General features: G+C 53.6%; 1 protein-coding gene across 11 annotated transcripts in view; it reads right to left on the bottom strand.

The window, feature by feature from the left end:
- ODF2 (outer dense fiber of sperm tails 2) overlaps nucleotides 1-17,537 on the bottom strand; it is a 30,222-nt gene that overhangs the window by 10,404 nt on the left and 2,281 nt on the right. For 2 of the 11 annotated variants that reach the window (XM_028507417.2, XM_036022317.1), the window contains 12 exons: nucleotides 16,597-16,687; nucleotides 15,664-15,780; nucleotides 15,262-15,387; nucleotides 9,979-10,149; nucleotides 8,903-9,063; nucleotides 8,090-8,219; nucleotides 7,378-7,509; nucleotides 4,412-4,483; nucleotides 2,903-2,974; nucleotides 2,665-2,781; nucleotides 1,829-2,014; nucleotides 1,217-1,326 (listed from right to left, as the gene is read on the bottom strand). In XM_028507417.2, the coding sequence (XP_028363218.1) occupies nucleotides 1,217-1,326; nucleotides 1,829-2,014; nucleotides 2,665-2,781; nucleotides 2,903-2,974; nucleotides 4,412-4,483; nucleotides 7,378-7,509; nucleotides 8,090-8,219; nucleotides 8,903-9,063; nucleotides 9,979-10,149; nucleotides 15,262-15,387; nucleotides 15,664-15,780; nucleotides 16,597-16,687 (1,485 nt within the window). Of the gene's footprint in view, nucleotides 1-1,216; nucleotides 1,327-1,828; nucleotides 2,015-2,664; nucleotides 2,782-2,902; nucleotides 2,975-4,411; nucleotides 4,484-7,377; nucleotides 7,510-8,089; nucleotides 8,220-8,902; nucleotides 9,064-9,978; nucleotides 10,150-15,261; nucleotides 15,388-15,663; nucleotides 15,833-16,596; nucleotides 16,688-17,537 lie in introns of those variants that run through there. The other 9 variants (XM_036022322.1, XM_036022319.1, XM_028507434.2 and 6 more) reach the window with 6 other exon arrangements.

Here is a 17,537-nt window from a genome sequence, read left to right as displayed (position 1 = left end):
CACCTGCCCGGTGCCCCCCGCCCCCGCCCCCAGTCACGTGGCAGGGGAATCCCCAGGCAGGCGCAGAGACCACAGCCTCAGGGCAGCACTGGTGCTCACGGATGCCCGCGTCTACCCTGACTGCAGACCCAGCACGGAACCTCCCCGAGGTGTGTGTTCTCAGCACCCATCGAGTGTGGTTCCGTCTGCACATACTCCCGGGCGATGACCAGGCCCAAGCAGGCACACCACGTTGCTTTACCTGGCGAACTCCTACTCGCCCGTAAAACCCCAGCTCGGCTGCCTTCCTCCTCAGAGCCTCTCTCCCCCGACCCCTCTCATCTGAACCACACAACCTCTCTGTCTCAATTACGTTTCCCCCCGTGAGGCGGAGACCCTTCCGAGAGCCGCACTCGGCACAGGCCGAGCCCACGGCAGGTTCTCGGGGCACGGTCTGCTACACTGACTCGAACTCAGCGAAAGACGTTTCCTCTGGGAAGGCCTGCGTGACCTGGAGACTGAGGCAGTCCCCCGGGACCTGTCCTCGGCCCGTGGAGGGCAGGTCTCCGTCGCCCCAGCCCCTCTCCCTGGGCTCAGTGCTACCTCCGTGAAAGCAGGGGATGCGTGTTTTGAACCGCTGTAACCCTCAAGGCCAGCACAGAGCCTGGCGAATGGCAGCTGCTCAGTGAATGTGTTTAAACGAGCGACCACGGGAGCATGTCTGAGCACGTGCTCGCTGACACTGAGCACGTCTGAACAGTCCCTGCAGAGGACTCAGGGAGGCCACTTTGTCCTCCCCACACCGGCCACACCTCTGACTACAGACTGGGTGGCACACGGCAGAGAGAGCTACAGGGGTTACGGGCCGTCCAGTGCCCCAGGACAGGCACGAGGTGACTGGTGTCCCTGTGCCCGTGTCCTGTGCTGTGCAGACCAGGACCCGGGTCGGACCCAGGAGTTGGAGTCGGGCCCGGCCTCTGTGACGAGAGAAGCCCAGCCCCTCCCTCCACAGAACTGCTGCAGACGGGGGACCCAGGGACTGCGGCTGGAGCCAGGGCTTGGGGTCCAACCAGAAAGCCCACCTCGGGGCTGCCCGCATCGCAGCACAGGGCAGCCCTCGGCCAGGAGACCAGATGGCAGCCGTGTGAGACGTGACTTGCCCTAGGCCGCCAGGCCCCTTCCCCCGGCGCCCCCACCTCCCTCCGCGGCCCGAGCCCCCCTCCTAACACAGACGTACTCGTTCAGGACAATAATTTCCAGCTCGAGGTCCCCCTTGTCTTTCACAACTTGGTTGTAGCGGCTCCTCCATGATTCCAGAGTGGACAAAGCTTCAGCGACATACAGATCCTGGGAACACGGGACCACAGGGCCCGTCAGCCTGGTGTCCGAGCTGAGGCTGCTGGGTCGCCCTGGGAGACCCCTAACCGTCACCCCACAGCCCCTCTGCGAGAGGGCGCCGAGAGCGGCAGTGGGGGGTCGGGGGCTGCTTCTAGATCCCCAGTGATCCCATGCAGCGTCACACACCCCTCCTTAACCGTCACTCCTGCCCACAGTACTGATGTGGAGAAACTGTCCTGCCATCCTCAGGTCATCTCCAGCCAGCCACCGGCCCCAGCATCGCCCCTCCCCCATTTCATCCCGCCACCACCGGCCCCCTCCCCAGCCATGCATCCCACCAGCCCCTTCACCCTCTCCACCGCCGCTTTCCCTCCACGCACCCGCCCAGCCACCTGTATCCGGAGTCTCTACCTCTGCCCACCCAGACCACCTGCATCCAGCCACCCATCTGCCACCCGCCTACCCACCACCCGCCCCACCCCCACCCCGGAGCCTCGGGCACGGCCGCTACCTTGTCGGCAAGTTGCACGTGCAGCTGCTCGGCGTACTCCTCGCTCTTCTCGGCGCGTTCCTTCTGGGCTCGGATGGCCTTCTTCAAGGACTCTTTGTCTCGGTCTCCCTTTTGCTTCAGTTCCTTCAGCTGCTCCATGATGGCCTCCACTTCCGCCTTGTGCTGGTTCCCAGTGCGCTCCAGGTTCTGGGCGCGGGGAGCAGGGGGGGGCGAGGGGGAGGGACAAGAAAGGCCAGGGGCAGGCAAGGCAGAGAGTCGAGGAGCGAGAGGGAGAAAAGGAGGCCAGCGTGGAGAGGGAATGAGGGAGAGGGAGAAAGAATGGGGGGGGGGGGAAGAACAGGTCATAAACTGCGGGGGGGTTGGGGCTCCCCGAACACAGACCAGAGAGGCGGGCCCTTCCCACGCTCTCCACAGCACCCCCCCCGGGTCACCGGGTCACTGAACCCATGGGGTCTTCACAGGAGGACTCTCCCGTTATGTCCCTGTCACTCAGCAGAGCTGTGGCTTCAGAGGGTCCCTGGCTCACAGACACAATTGGCATTTGAGACCGTCCCTCCTCCCCATGGGTCCTTAGGAGAACTGAGGGCCTAAGGGACAAAGGGACGGGCTCAGGGCCATGAAACCCAGCCCACTCGCTGCTGGGAAGGGCGCCCGAGACCTCCGGGTCCATCTCGCCAGTGTCCCAGAGCCTCTCTGAAGCACAAGTGCTTTGGCAGCAGCTGCCCCACAGCCCTCCTGGGCAAAGCCTTACTGAGCGTGCCAGCCTCGGCCAGGCCACCACCCTTGGACGGCAGGCCCCTTCCCCCACCTTGCCCACCCATGGCGCCGGCAGGTACCTTGATCTGCATGCACAGGCGACTGTTCTCTGCCTCTTTGCACCGAAGCTGTGCCTGCAAGTGCCCACGCATGGTCTCCATGGACTTAGAGAGCTCGGATGCTGTCTTGGCTTGAGCCTTTGGAGAGATGGAGGAAATGACAAAGCCAAAGCTGGAACCCAGGCCTCCAACTCCAGAGCATCCTCCACCCGCGGAGCTCTACCGGCCTATAAGGAGAAGCAACCGCCGGGGACGGTACCTTCTCACACTGTATTTCCTGGAGGAGCTCTTCCAACTCCTTGTCCTTATCTTGCAGGAGTAACAGCAGCCGCTGCAGAGAACACACACCTTCGTGAGCTCCCTGGGAGGAGCTAGAAAGCCCAGCCCAGAAAGGAGAGACACTCCTATGAGGGCCTGGCCACAGGCGCCCAAGGTGCCAAACACATTGGCCCATGTCAAAGAGACCCTGGAGGGAAGCACCTAACATCTTAATGAAATGTTAAAGACAATAAACACATATTTATTTTGCAATTTAAAATAAGGTGCTCTGGCTGGTGTGGCTCAGTGAATTGGGTACTGGCCTGCAAACCAATGGGTGGCAGGTTCGATTCCCAGTCAGGGCATGTGCCTGGATTTCAAGCCAGGTCTCCAGTAGAGGGCGCACAAGAGGCAACCACACACTGATGTTTCTCTCCTCTTTCTCCCTTCCTTCCCCTCTAAAAACAAATAATAAAATCTTTGAAAAAATAAAAAATTTTTAAAAATTTAAAGAAAATAAAATAAGGTAACTTCACCCTGGCTAGTGTGGTTCAGTGGATGGAACGCTGGCCTAGGAACCAAAAGGTTGCCAGTTCGATTCCCAACCTGGGTTGCAGGCCAGGTCCCTGGTTCAGGGTGTGCAAGAGGTAATCTCACACAACGATGTAAAATAAAAATAACAAATTAAAAAAATAAAATAAGGTAACGTTAATTGTGGAAAACACTGAAAAAAAACACAAAAATATGCTAAAGAACCCCACAGTCCCCAACCCAGAGACAGTTGCCACATTTGTGATCGAATCTTCCACGGCCCTTGAAACAGCAGCGTCACGCTTCCAGGCACTGGTGGGTCGCAGTGTGACAAGGCCCCCGGGCCGGGGGTGCAGGGTTAGACATCGCCACTGCGACACTGAAGTGCGCACGGAGACGTGCAGGGAGGCACCGAGCGCCGCAGGCCCAACCCTGGGAAGCACGCTGGGCGCTGACGCACCAACGGCGCAAGGGGCCCCGGGGCTAAGGAACCTGCTGGACGGTGTGTCCGGGCCAGCCAGCAGCCCCCAAGTTTCTCTGGCCGTGGACCACTCCTCCCTGTTCTATCTGCACCCACTGACATCTTGAGGAACTTAGGTTCCACAGAGGAGATTTTGGAACATGCTGCCTTGGGAGGCATTCCTAGAACTGGGATCACCGAGTCAAAAGTCTCTGCCTTTAGATGGCTTTTGGTCCACAACACAAATAGGAAACTCAGGCGACAGACGGGGATCTGTAAATCCACCGTCCTCACCACCATCTCTCAGGGGGACGCACAGCTCGGCGGCTCAAGCTCTCCACCGGTCGACTAGACGAGCCCAGTGGAGCACGTAGGACAGGGGACACCAGCCCATTTTCTAGACCGTGAAACCAAGGCCCAGAGGAATGTCTGAGCGGGTGTGCAGCCCTCCTGCCTCCATCCAGCACCTGCGGCTTTCTCGAGGTGACCCAGGGGAGCAGGCGGGGGCGCCCGACGTACCGCTTTCTCGGAGTCTGCCTCTGCCAGCCGTTTCAGAAGGGCCCCCTGCTGCTCCATCATCCTGCCGGAATCCTTCCAGGGAAGGCAAAGGGAGAGCCAAGTCATTAGGCGATAAACCCAGCTGGCTACAGCCTATCGATTCTTCTCTCTTCCAAAATTACACTTCTAGTTGTGCAATAAAAAAAATTACATTCTCATTATAAAATATTTGGCGAACACAGATAAAAGCTAAAGCCCCCCTCAGCCCGATTCTACTGTTATTAGCTTGGGGCCTGTCCCGCCTCTTCTTCCTCCATGCATTTATTTATATGGAGCGGCATGTGGAGAAATAGTATCTTGCCCTGACGGGTGTGGCTCAGTGGACTGAGCACAGGCCTGAGAGCCAAAGGGTCACGGGTTTGATTCCTAGTCAGGGCATGTGCCTGGGTTGCAGGTCAGGTCCCCAGTGGGTGGCACATGAGAGGCAACCACACATTGATGTTTCTCTCCCTCTTTCTCCCTCCCTTCCCCTCTCTCTAAAAATAAGTAAATATCCCTGGCTGGTGTGGCTTAGTGGATTGAGCACGGGTCTGCGAACCAAAGGGTAGGTTCAACTCCCAGTCAGGGCACATGCCTGGGTTGCGGGCCAGGTCCCCAGTAGGGGGGCGCTCGAGAGGCAACCACACATTGATGTTTCTCTTCCTCCCTTCCTCTGTCTCTGAAAATCAATAAAATGTTTAAAAAACAAACAAAAGTAAATAAAATCTTTTTTTAAAAGAAATAGTATCTTTTGGGGGTAGAAAGGGATTCATGTGTAATTTTACCAAAATGTTATCATATTATATTTTTGTGCTGCAACTTAATTTTTTCAAAAATACTTCTACTGAGATATATAAATTCATATACCATATAAGTCACCCGTTTAAACTGTACAATTCAACTGTTTGGGGTACATTTCATGACTAGTTTTTTTAAAATTATGGTAAAATATCCCTAACACACACTTTGCCGTTCTAACTATTAGGTGTAGAATCCTGTGGCCTATAGTACGTTTACAATACTGGGCAACCCTCGCGACCACCTAGTTCCAGCACGTTTTCATCACCCCAGAAGGCGCCCCCGCACCGTGGAGCAAGCAGTCGGCACGCTGCGCCTCCCCCAGCCACCGCTCATCCGCTTCCTGTCTGTAACACCCCGCTGCGCTTCTCAGCTCTCCCCCTAACCCCTGGGCAATAAGGTTCGCCCGGCTTTTGTGACTGCGACAGACACCGCTGGGCGTGTCCGAAGGGCCTCCTCAGGGCTGACAGCGAGAGGGGGCTTTCTGCAGGGCGTTTCGGCCACCACAAATCAGAGAGGTACAGATCACCCACCCGAAAACACTGAGTTGGAAATAAAAGTTATTACAATTTGCCCTGGCTGGCATAGCTCAGTGGATCGAGCGCGGGCTGCGAACCAAAGCATCGCAGGTTCGATTCCCAGTCAGGGTCATGCCTGGGTTGCAGGCCATGGCCCCCAGCAACCACACACTGATGTTTCTCTCTCTCTCTCTCCCTCTCTCTCTCTCCCTCTCTCTCTCCCTCTCTCTCTCCCCCTACTCCCTTCCCTCTCTAAAAATAAATTTAAAAAGTTATTACAATTTTAAGAGAGTAATTTCACTATAACTAGTGAAATTCATAGAAATATGTTCCAGAAACTCTCAAGCCCACCGGGACAGCGCTCATGAGGGCTCAGAGTAACGCTGCTTGTAGTTTTTCTCAGAGTAACAGTACTCGTAATGGCAAACAAGCGAACGGAACTAGGTCTCCATCGACAGAAGAATGGACACGTGAATGGTGGTATTGTCGTGAAATGGGAGAAAGCAGTGGAAATTAATTACTTTTGGCCACAAGGATAAAAAATGGATAAATCTTAGGAGATGGAAGATGGGAGAAAGCAGTGGAAATGAATTACTTAAGGCCACAAGGATAAAAACGGATAAATCTTAGGAGGAGAGGGTATGGGGGGAGATGGAAGAAGGTGGGAGGGGGGATAAGTGGTAATGGAAAAAATACAATTAAAAAAAGAATTTTAAAAATTAAAAAAATAAAATTAAAAAACAACAAAACCAAAAACAGACACATCTCATAAAAATATTGAGCGAAAAAAGCAAACTCAATAGGGTGTATGTGGGATAATGCCACTTACATAAAGTTTGAGTACTTGCTCAACAGCACCAGATGTTGCTTAGGGGTTCACACTCACGTAAGCGATGAAATGTGAGACTCCAGATCAAGGTCCCCTCTGAGGGGAGGGAGGCGAGGAGTCGTCACGAAAGGAGACATAAGAGGGACTGAACTCTGGGGAGGAGGTTTTCTGATACACCGCGTTATATTGCTCATTTTAAATGTTAATTTTTAAAAATAAAAACAAGAGAAGTCGCCAATGTTAGGAGAAGAAAAAAAACACTAAACTAAAAAACGTCATCATTTCATCAGCACAGGACTTTGAGATTCTTGGTATCCCGTTCATCTGAAGAGAAAGACGGCTCGCCGCACTGCCAGTCCTGCCGCAATTATGTGCCGACATAAAATGTGTCTCAGAGGCCACCTTTTAGGAAATGCAGTGACACCATACAAGCCACGCCTGCCAGCCACTAGTCTCCTGGCGAGCGCTGGGCGCTCAGGTCCGGCGGCCTCCCTGTCTCGCTGCACAAGCCCGGGAACAGCTGAACCGCCCGCCGGCCTGACTCCCCGCCGCCCTTCTCCTGACCCTGAAGGTCCCGCCTGTGCCACCAGGGCCGGCTTCCACCTCTACCGGGTGCCGGCACTTTATGTGAATGACTGTGTCGAACCTCCCCGCAGACCCTTCCCCGTCGGGCCCCACAACACTGTTGTCTTCTCCCGGAGGAGGAGACCGAGGTTCAGGGAGGAGGCGCGCACGCTGCCGAGGGGTGGAAGGGAGCCCAGCGCGGTGCTGCGTCCACGCGAGGGCGGGAGCCAGGAGCTCACCTCTTTGGAGTGCTGCTCCCTCAGCAGGTCTCGGAGGGTGCGGTTGGTCTCCTCAAACGTGCTCAGCTTCTGCAAGAGAAGTTCCTTCTGCCTCGTCAGGGTGTTGATGTCCGAGCAGGTCATTTGTTTCTCCTGGAGGACAGCAAGCAGTCACGCACAGGGTGGGGGGGGGGGACAGCAGAGGCAGGCCACGTGGGGGGCTTAAGAGGAGCTGGGGCCAGGGAGCCCAGGCAAGCCCCAGCCGGGCTGTGTACAGGGCCGGGTGTGGGGGGTGAGGGCAGGGTCCCCAGAGGTGGTGGACCCGGAAGGACGGGCAGGATCTGAGCCTGCTGACAGCAATAAGTGGAGAAGGGGGTTGGGGAGCTCGCTGTGGGAGAGTGCAGTCAGGGCAGGCTTCCTGGAGGAAGCCCAGGAGGACAGGCAATACCTGGTGGCTGATACTGCACTTGCAGGAATCGGATGGTTGAGTGGTCCCAGGAGACCCATGATGAGGTCTCCCCTTAGAGGCCCTGGTCACCAGAGGTCATCCTCGAGGGTCAGGCCTCCGGTGTGAGAGCAGAGGGTGGGGCTGAGGAGTTAAATGTGCCCTCCCCCGGCCTGGAGATGTCATAAAGTCAGCCTGATGACTGCGCAAAGCCCCCCCCCCAGCTTGTGACTGCCCCCTCCTCTCGGGGCCCAGTGCCAGCGCTGGGCCAGCCTGCCTGCCACCCACCGTCTTCAGCTTTCCGATGGTGTCCTTCAAGGCCATGACTTGCTTGGCAGCGGCAGCCCCGTCCATCTCAGCCTCTACCAGCTTGGACATGAGGCACTCCTTCTCCTGCTGGAGGTGTTTCTTCTGGAGCCTGGGGCCAGAAAGAATAGGGCTCTCTGAGCCCGCTCAGGCCCCTGGCCGCCTGGAGCTCTGAGGCCCCAAGGCCCTGAGGCCCGCCTCACAATGCCCTGTGAGGCTTATCCCTGGTCAGGGCACAGTGGGGGAGGGGAACGGGCAGGCCCGCTCGCCCAAGCAGCCTTCCAAAAAGACACGTGGGCACCACAGCAGGATTCCACACCAGGTCCCATCACACCACCTCCAGCCCTGCTGGTGTCTCAGCCCCGAGCATGGCCTCTGCCCTGGGCCACGACCTCCTGGCCAGCTTCAGATCAGCTTTCGGGCCCCCCTACCCACTCTCCAGCCAGAGCCAGTCTGCTCACGCCACTCCCTGCTTTGAAAACCCTTCCGTGGCTCCCAGCTGCCGTCCATGCAAACTCCTCCAAGTGGCTGCCATGAACCAGCTCTTGCCAAACTCTGTGGCACCCCTTCCCCTCTGCCCTGCTTTCCACTTCTCAGCCACAGAATCCCCCCAACCTTGGGGCCTTCACCCAAAGTGTTCCCCAGCACCCACCAGCCTGACCATCTACAAGACTCCCCTTAAAGGTTGCTTTTTCCAGAGAGGCTCCCTGACCACCCCCCCAACACACACACACACACGCACAGGCAGCGGGGGTCCCCCCGCCCTCGCACCACGGCTGAGGAGGGCCGACTCACAGGGTGTAGTCCTTCTCCTCCTTGATGCGCTCGATGTTGTGTCTCAGCACGTTGTTCTCGTGCTCGGTCTCGGCCAGCTCCTGGGCCACCTCCTCCAGCTCCTCCTTCCGCTCCTCCAGGAACCTTTTGGCCATCTGGCGCTCGTCCTTCTGCATCTTGACCTGTGTGGGGGTGCACGGGCGGGGGCCACTGAGGGGCAGCCCATCGTCTCCACCCCATCGCCAGGCCCATTGCTCTGGGTCAAGTTCAGGGCACCTCTTCCAAGAGAGAGCTGTGCGAGCACTCGGTGCTTCTGAGTACGACCCTAGTTAACTGTCCCCAAGACCCTGGGCAGGTACTAGTCCTCTCATTTCCTTGCTACTGAGGAAACCAAGCGCAGAGAGAGCCCGAGTGTCTTGCTGGCTGGGGACCGAGCCAAGACACAAGCCCGTCGTCCAGCTGGAGGAGAGGGGACAGTATGGCCCCTGCGCTGTGGGCTACAGCGGAAGTGGGAGCTGTTGCCAAGCAGCCAGCCCCAGGTTCCTAGGAGGGGCTGTGGGCCCCACGTGCGGGCTGGAGGATTAAAGACACAGGCCACTGAGTGGGCAGGACCCGGATGTCACGCCAGCAACGCCAACCTCCTAGTTGGGGCCGTGGTCTTCCAGGTTATTTCTGATCCCACTGCCATATCCCACCTACAGACACAGCCCAGCAACTGAGGACAAACTTCCTTCACCTCCATGGGACTTTGTTTTTCAAGAAATCTTTTGTGTAAAGTGGAAAACAGAGATCCCCGAGTCCCCGTCACATTAATTCCAAAACGGGGATGGTAATACCACCAGGTTCGTCTACTGTTGTAAAAAATGAAAACAGGCCATCCATACAGAGCACCAGGCAAGGTCAGGATTAGGCATGGGCTAGGAGTTCAATGCAGAGGGACCCCAGGTTGCCCCCACTGCCCCTCCAGGGACATCCTAAGTCCTGGGGAGCCTGCTGAGGGGGAGGGAGGCCTGCGGGGCGGCAGCCAAAAGGAAGGCCCCCCAGCGCTGCACCTGGGCAGCCCCTCACGACACTGCCTCAGCCCCCCACACCCTCACCTCAGATTTGAGACAACCAACCGCGTTCATAAGACTGTCAATCTTCTTGTCATAACGGTTCATTTTGCAGTGACCTGAGTTGTCATCTTCGGTAGAGAGGTCACTTAGCCGCATCACCGAGACCAGCTTTTCTGAGGACGGGGGCGTGATCTCCAGGCAGTGAGGTGGATTCTGGTGTGGAGGGAGAACACAGGCGCTCCTGAGGCGCGAGCCCCCACCGCCGGCAGCCGCCCTGCCCCTGCCTGTCCACTGGAGGCAGGAGAACCCGCCCGGGGGCACGAGCCTTCCGGGCCTTCTTGAAGGGGTGTCACCGACCCTTGCTCAAGTGTTTTCAACGATTTTCTAACACAGGAATGAAGTTCAAAATAAACGATATAACAAAAATGGCAAAAAACAGTAATTCCCACGGTGGGAAAAAGTTTGGGGTAAGAGATGTTCTCATATGCCTAGGGCAGAAGTAAAAGATGTCAAAGTCTTTTAAATGACTATGAATGCCTAACAGTAGACAGTTGCAAAGGTAACAAATCTTCTATAAAAGGTACTTTAAGGACAAGTGAAAAAATTTGAACATGTACCAGATAACCTATGTATGATATTTAGATATAAAGATTTTAGGAGTAATCATTGTTATTTTGGTTATGTAGAACATTATTATTAGAAATGCATACTGGATAATTTAATATGGTATGATGTCTGAAAAATATTTCAATATACCAACATACAATTTTTTTTACAAAAAATTCTAAAATGCATGTGCCCCTCAGAAAAGTTCATGCAAAGCTGGATAATACTTTGCTTTTAAGACTTCAGAAAGAGCCCTGGCCAGGCAGCTCAGCTGGTCAGAGTGTCAGCACCACACGTGACGGTCGCGGGTTCAATCCCCAGTCAAGGAGGAACAAGAATCAACCAGTGAACACATGAATAAGTGGAATGACAAATCAACATTTCTCTCTCTCAAATCAATAAATCAAAATTTAAAGAAAAAAGACTTCACGCCCTGGCTAGTTTGGCTCAGTGGAATTGAGTGCTGGCCTGCAAGCCAAAGGCTTGCCAGTTCGATTCCCAGTCAGGGCACATGCCTGGGTTGTGGGCCAGGTCCCCAGTAGGGGGCGCGCAAGTGGCAACCACACACTGATGTTTCTCTCCCTCCCTCTCTCCCCCCCCATCTCTAAGAATAAATAAAATCTTTAAAAATAGATACATTAAAAAAGACTTCAGAGAGATTATTATAATCTGGGGATCCAAGATTTCCCAGGGTTTTTGAGAAATTGAACTTGACTCATTCTATACATTTATTCTGATGTATTAAGTAGTTGTTATTTGTCATCATTTGTACAGTTCCTTTACTCCTCTTGATCCGACATCAGCTGACATTCTCAATTTCCAGGGCAAAATGACCAGGAATAAAAGGAAGTGTTCAATAAGGCTGTAACTGTTACAGCAAACAAGCAGGTCTCTCTCAGGGTACAATTAAAAAAAAAACACAATTGCCTTCGGAATTGATCAAGAACATGAACCAATATTTAAATTCAAGGCAAGGATACAGATACATTGGTTAATACAGATACAAAATAGCATTGGTTAAATATGTAACAGTATAACCATGCACACAATGGAACATAGCCTTAAAAAATAGCGTGCAAAGCAAACACAAGGGAAGTTTTAAAAGAAGGATGTTGTGTGACAATGAAAATATGATCCCACTGTTACAAAAATAAAAAACCAGTCTGTTCATAAGAAAAGATCAGGAAGTCTTGCAAGTGACGTGGGTCTTCTCAGGATGGGAGGGTCACAGCTGTTTTTTAGTTTTTTCCTTAATTTGGATTTTCTTCTTTTTTTTCTTAAAGATTTTATTTATTTATTTTTAGAGAGAGAGGGAGAGAAACATCGATTGGCCGCCTCTCACACGCCCCCTACCAGGGACCTGGCCCAGCACCCAGGCCTGTGCCCTGACCAGGAATCGAACTGGCGACCTTTCCGTTTGCAGGACGATGCCCAACCGGTCACACCAGTGAGGGAAAGATTTTCTAATGTGCCAACAATGACTATGCATAGTTTTTATAAGAAAAAAGTAATTTTTAACATTTAAGAAAAGGATAATGGGAAAACATACACAGCATCATTATAATTAGAATAAAAAAATAAAACAAAAGAAACTACATAGGAAAAAGTGAGAGTAAAAGTACTACAATATTCATTTTGTATTATTCAAAACTAATGAATTATTCTTGGGAGACGCGGCAACAGAAACAGGAGCAGGGGGGATCTAGGGACGCTGGCGCTGTTTCACGCGCTGGGCGATGGCCACACAGGTATTTTCCACGAAGTCATCAAGTAACACATTTCTAGTGCGTCCTTCCTGCACTTCTCAACAAAAAGTTTTTTCAAACTTAATAGGAACCAGATTAGAGGAGGAGAATTATAGATAATTTCTTACCCTTCTGCATTTTCAACTTCCCATAATAGAAATGTCCCTTTAATAACAGAAAAAACGCAGACCTTCCTTCCCCCAAAGCTAATCTTACGTACCAGAAGGGGTCTTTAAACACTGAACTAGCCCTGGCCAGGTGCTCAGGTTATAAGTTCGATCCCTGGTCAGGGCACACATATAGGAACCAACCAGTAAATCCATGGATAAGTGGAATAACAAATCAATGTGTTTTTTTTCTCTCTCTCTGTCCCTTCCACTCTCTCTCTCTAAAAGCAATCAATTAAAAAAATTTAAAGAAACATATTAATGTGCCTTTAAAAAAAATAAAAATCCAACTAGAAACTCCTCCTGCACACAGCGGCCTCTGGGGCCCACCTTCCGCTCCACCAAAACCTCCAGGTCTCCCCCCCCAGGTCTCCTCTCTCTTGTCCGACATGGAAAGGGCCAGGCTATGGTGCCCTGGACACACGGAGGGCCCCTGGGAAGTCGCCAAGGGCCAGCCCGAAGCGCATGAAAGACAGCCACTCTTTGAGAGATGACAAGATGACAAGCCACCTCTCTGGGCCCCTCTGTTTCTGGACTCCGCGGCCCCAGGACCGGAAGGGTCGCCGAGCTTTCCGGAGGAGACCATGATTCCCAGCAGCCCGTGTCAGCAGGCAGTCAGTTCCCATAGCGACATAACTTGGACAAACCCTTCAAAAATTGCCAAGTCTTCTTATTTTTTTTTGAAAGGCATTTTAAGTTTATAAAATATGGTATGCTCGTTATAAAGAAATTCAAGCAGGCCATAAAAAGGTAATAAACCATTAGCGGCTCCCACACTCCAGGGGTAACCACTGCTCAGCACGTCCTGTGTCATCTCCCAGAAAGCGCTGGGTATGCACAAACATGGCCACAGCGCAGGGGTGCACAGACGCCCTCCTCTGTACCGGCTGGGCCGGGCTCCGTCCACCGTGTGACTCGTCACCGTGCACAAATACCACCCCGGTCTCTGTCACGTGGGTATGGCATTCCACTGTATGAATGGATCGTAATTTAACCAGTACCCTCCAGAATGATATTGAGCTTGCTTCCAGTTTTTCTCTACTATAAACAATGCTGCAGCAAACATCTTTATACACAGATCCCTGTACTTTCCATGACTTCTTAAGGACAAATTCCTAAGGGTGAAATCATACCACCCACGTTCCGATGGAGGCCGCCAAGCTGCCCCCAGAACAGCTGAGTCGGTTCCGGGACCCTCTCACGAACTGTCCGAAAAGATTCACTGACACCCCGCAGGCTTGCCAATACGAGATATCTGTCATCTTTTCAGCTTTTTTCCACTCAGTAAACGATAGCTTTTTGTTTTTAAAATGGAGTTGTTTTTCATTTACATTTCACTGACTATTAGTGAGGTCCTCAGAATTAAAAAAAAAAAAAGACACCACGTGAATTCCAGCCTCTCCTGCATTTTACACACACGCTAGTTAGAACACGTTTCATTTACTCCCTAGAACACTCCACACTCCCTTAATCTCTTAGGGAAAAACTGGGAAATCAGGAGGTCAAAACCATGAGCATGATTATAAACTTTAGAGTCATTACTTTTATTTATTTCTAACTTTGAAAGTAATAAGCTATCAGAAAAAGACGGCTCTTTCCAACCATTTTAAAGTGGCCTCAAGTCCTGTATCTGTCCCAATAATGAGGTCTCTGCCTGAAACGTGACCGGAAGGCCGCGTCCCGTCACTGGGACTTCTCACTGCGATCAGCTGGCACGTGAGCAGAGGGCACGCCCGCCACGCTGCAGGTTAACCCCGGGGCCGGCGGGCCGGCACGGGTCTCAGCGAACACGTGCAGCAGGAAGTGCTGCAGGGTGAAGGGGCGGGCAAGACGTGCACAGGTGTGGCTAAAGGAAAGATGGTAGCTCTCTTGGGGTCTTGACAACTAAAGCTGAAGGCAACTGTGCCCCAGGAAATTGTCCCAAAGTGGCTTTGATGGCTTTTGTGGAATGTGCACACGGTCTTAGGGTGACCACCTCAGAAGAGGCGCCTCCTTCCTGGATACGCACTTTCTGGGGTGCATGCGCATTTGGTTACGCTTCGGGTACTGTCACAGTTACATGGGGAGAGACATGCGGCCCCTCACATACAGAGTGGAGAGGTCCGGAGGGCCCTGGCTGGGTGGCTCAGTGGGTTAGAGCATCGTCCCGACACACCAAGGTGGCAGGTGCGATACTCAGTCGGGGCACATAAAAGAATCAACCAACGAACACATAAATAACTGAAATGACAAATCGCTCTCTCTCCCTCTCTCTAAAAATCAATTTTTAAAAAAGTACAGGATCTTCCCTGGCTGGCGTAGCTCAGTGGATTGAGCTCGGGCTGCGAACCAAAGCATCGCAGGTTCGATTCCCAGTCAGGGCACATGCCTGGGTTGCAGGCCATGGCCCCCAGCAACCGCACATCGATATTTCTTTCTCTCTCTTTCTCCCTCCCTTCCCTCTCTAAAAATAAATAAATAAAATATATTTTTTTAAATCTCTCTAAAAAAAAAGTACAGAATGTTGAATGAGACCCTCCCCTCAGCCCTAACTCCAGCTCTGCTACTTCCTCTGTGAGCCTTCACCCCTCCGGGCCTCGGTTTCCTTGTCCGCACACCGGGAGGGCAGGGCCCGCCACGTGGCAGCGCCGTGGGGGACCCGAGAAGACTCACGTACTTCCGGGGCCCGGCAAGGCTCTGAGTAACCGGGACCCACGGGGCTGTCTCTAACAGCTACAGCCGACCCTGAGTCAGCCCGGGCCTGAGGCCCGCTCGACCGGCCCTGAGCAGGCCGAGGAGAAGAAGAGCCTGAACAAGAGTGAGCCTACCTCCCACTTGCATCCCACATGCCGGGTAGATGACTTTCCAGGGGGCATCCAAGGTACCTTGGTTTTCACCCGGACACTCCGCCGCACGTTCACGGTGTCCCCTTTCATTCCGCGCTTATGAGATTTCTGTGGAAAGGCACAAACCCAGGGTCACTTCCCCACACACAGCTGGCGGTGGCGTCACTCCAGTGGCATCCATCTCCAACGCTGCACGAGAGCCTCTCCTGACTACTGCCGCCCTTTCTGCGCGGCAGGCCTGCCTACCGTCTGGCCAGGCACCTGAGACCCGCCAGCGGGCGCCTCTGTCTGCCAAACCTTCGGAGCTGGCGGTGCAAGGAGCCTGAGCTGCAGGGCGGCAGCCGGCTCCGCAGGCTTCACCTCGCCCCACGGGCATGCTCCTACCTGGCTGCTGGCCGCTGACGGTTTCGGGAGTTTTTTTATGTGGACGTGGACAGGGGTGTTCTCATCCACGTGAACATGTAAGGGGGGAGTTGACGAGCGGTCCTTCATGGTTTGCTTCTGGCAGGCCGGGGAAGACAACACAAAAAAGGTTGATCTGCGGATGAGTAAACTGGGCATAAAAAACAGGGCTGGCAGCCTCCGGGGGCCACTGAAAGCCTAGCCACCAAGCAAGCAGGACAGCTACCGACTACCGGCATGCAGGCGGGGACCAAGGCGGCAGTGCCGTGCAGCAGGCTCCTGAGAGATCCCAGCGGGAGACCACCAGAGGGATCCAGGTCCCACCGGGAGAAGGGTCTCTGCAAAAGAGCCCGAACCTCCGTCCCAGCCTGCTGGGATGCGGAGCTCTTCCTCGGACGTAGCGCGGAGCACGGCCGGGAAGCAGGTGCGTCCTTTTACACTGTAATCTGCACTGCACATGCGTGTTAGCAGGGCAAACACACAGCATTAGGGTGCAATATAAAGCAGGCAGCGGGCAGGGAAGGCATGATGAACACAGAGAGCTGGAGGGAATGCCAAGATGAGAAGGTTGTATCGATCGTAAAAAAACATACAAGCAAGGCAAAACCCCAGCTACATACACCGCATTCACCATCAGCCCCTAGCCCCCTCTCCAATCTTCTTCTTCTTTTTGTTATTAAAAAGTTTTGGAATTTGTTTGGAAGGATTAAGACAACCTCCTCACACCTGGCAGCCTTGCCACAAGCAAAAAAAAAAAAATCCCAATCCACCAGCAGGACACGGATGAAGGCCCCGAGCAAAGGGTCAGGCTGCTGTGCTCTCCGGCAGGGGAAGGCGGCTCCTGGAAGCGGGGGCGGCGGCGTGTCTCTGGCAGGGCTTCAGACCGGAGGGCTGCTCCCTGTACGTGCCACCTACCGTCACAGTCACACTGGGTACGCCGCAGGGTGTCCTCAAGACCTTTTTCTGCGTGAGACTTGTTACTCCGTTCTTCCCACACGATGGAAACCTGCACCCAGGCACAAGGACCGGATTATAAGCAGACACTTAGGGCTCTTCTGTTTCTCAGACCTCCCAGGATTACGTACTACGTGTGGTGGGAACACGGTTACAGTGAAGAGAACCAGCCTGGGGTCACTGGGCTCCCCTCACGTGGGCACCAGGCATGCATGGTGTGCCCCGCGGTGGGATGGAAGCAGGGGTGGTGGGCGCTCACAAGGCTGGCCTTTTAACCTGCCATCGCATCATACGGATTGTGACCTTTTGCTGAAAAGCCCAGGTGTCATCCTGTCAGGTGACAAAAAGCAGGCAGCACAGGAGCAGCAGCCAAGGTTCCCATGTGGCCAAGGGTGCAAGCGCCCAGGACGGTGCCTGGAGCAGAGACGGCTCCGGACAAACGCCCAGGGAACGAGTGACAGAAGGGGCCAGGGCAACAAGCTCTGGAGCAAAGTCCCTGCGCCTCGGATTCATAAAATTACAGTCAAATGGTCAACTACCAGGATGAAAAATTAGTGTTTCCCAAAACAGCCCACTTGCTACTCTTTAACCTCTTAATAAACAGGGTGATGCCCTGGCTGGTGCGGCTCAGTGGATTGAGCGCTGGCCTGTGAACCAAAGGGTTGCCGGTTTGATTCTCGGTCAGGGCACATGCCTGGGTTGCGGGCCAGGTCCCCAGTGGGGGGCGCACGAGAAGCAACCACACATTGATGTTTCTCTCCCTCTCTTTCTCCCTCCCTTCCCCTGTCTCTAAAAATAAATGAATGAACGAATGAATGAATGAGTAAAATATTTTAAAAATAAAAATAAAAACACCATACGTAATTCATATTATACATAAACAGCCCCATCACCAGATTTGC

This window comes from Phyllostomus discolor, chromosome 3 (genome assembly GCF_004126475.2).
Source record: "Phyllostomus discolor isolate MPI-MPIP mPhyDis1 chromosome 3, mPhyDis1.pri.v3, whole genome shotgun sequence".
Taxonomy (NCBI): Eukaryota; Metazoa; Chordata; class Mammalia; order Chiroptera; family Phyllostomidae; genus Phyllostomus; species Phyllostomus discolor.
Note: the sequence above shows the minus strand (reverse complement) of the source record. Positions and strands in the feature narration are given on the sequence as shown.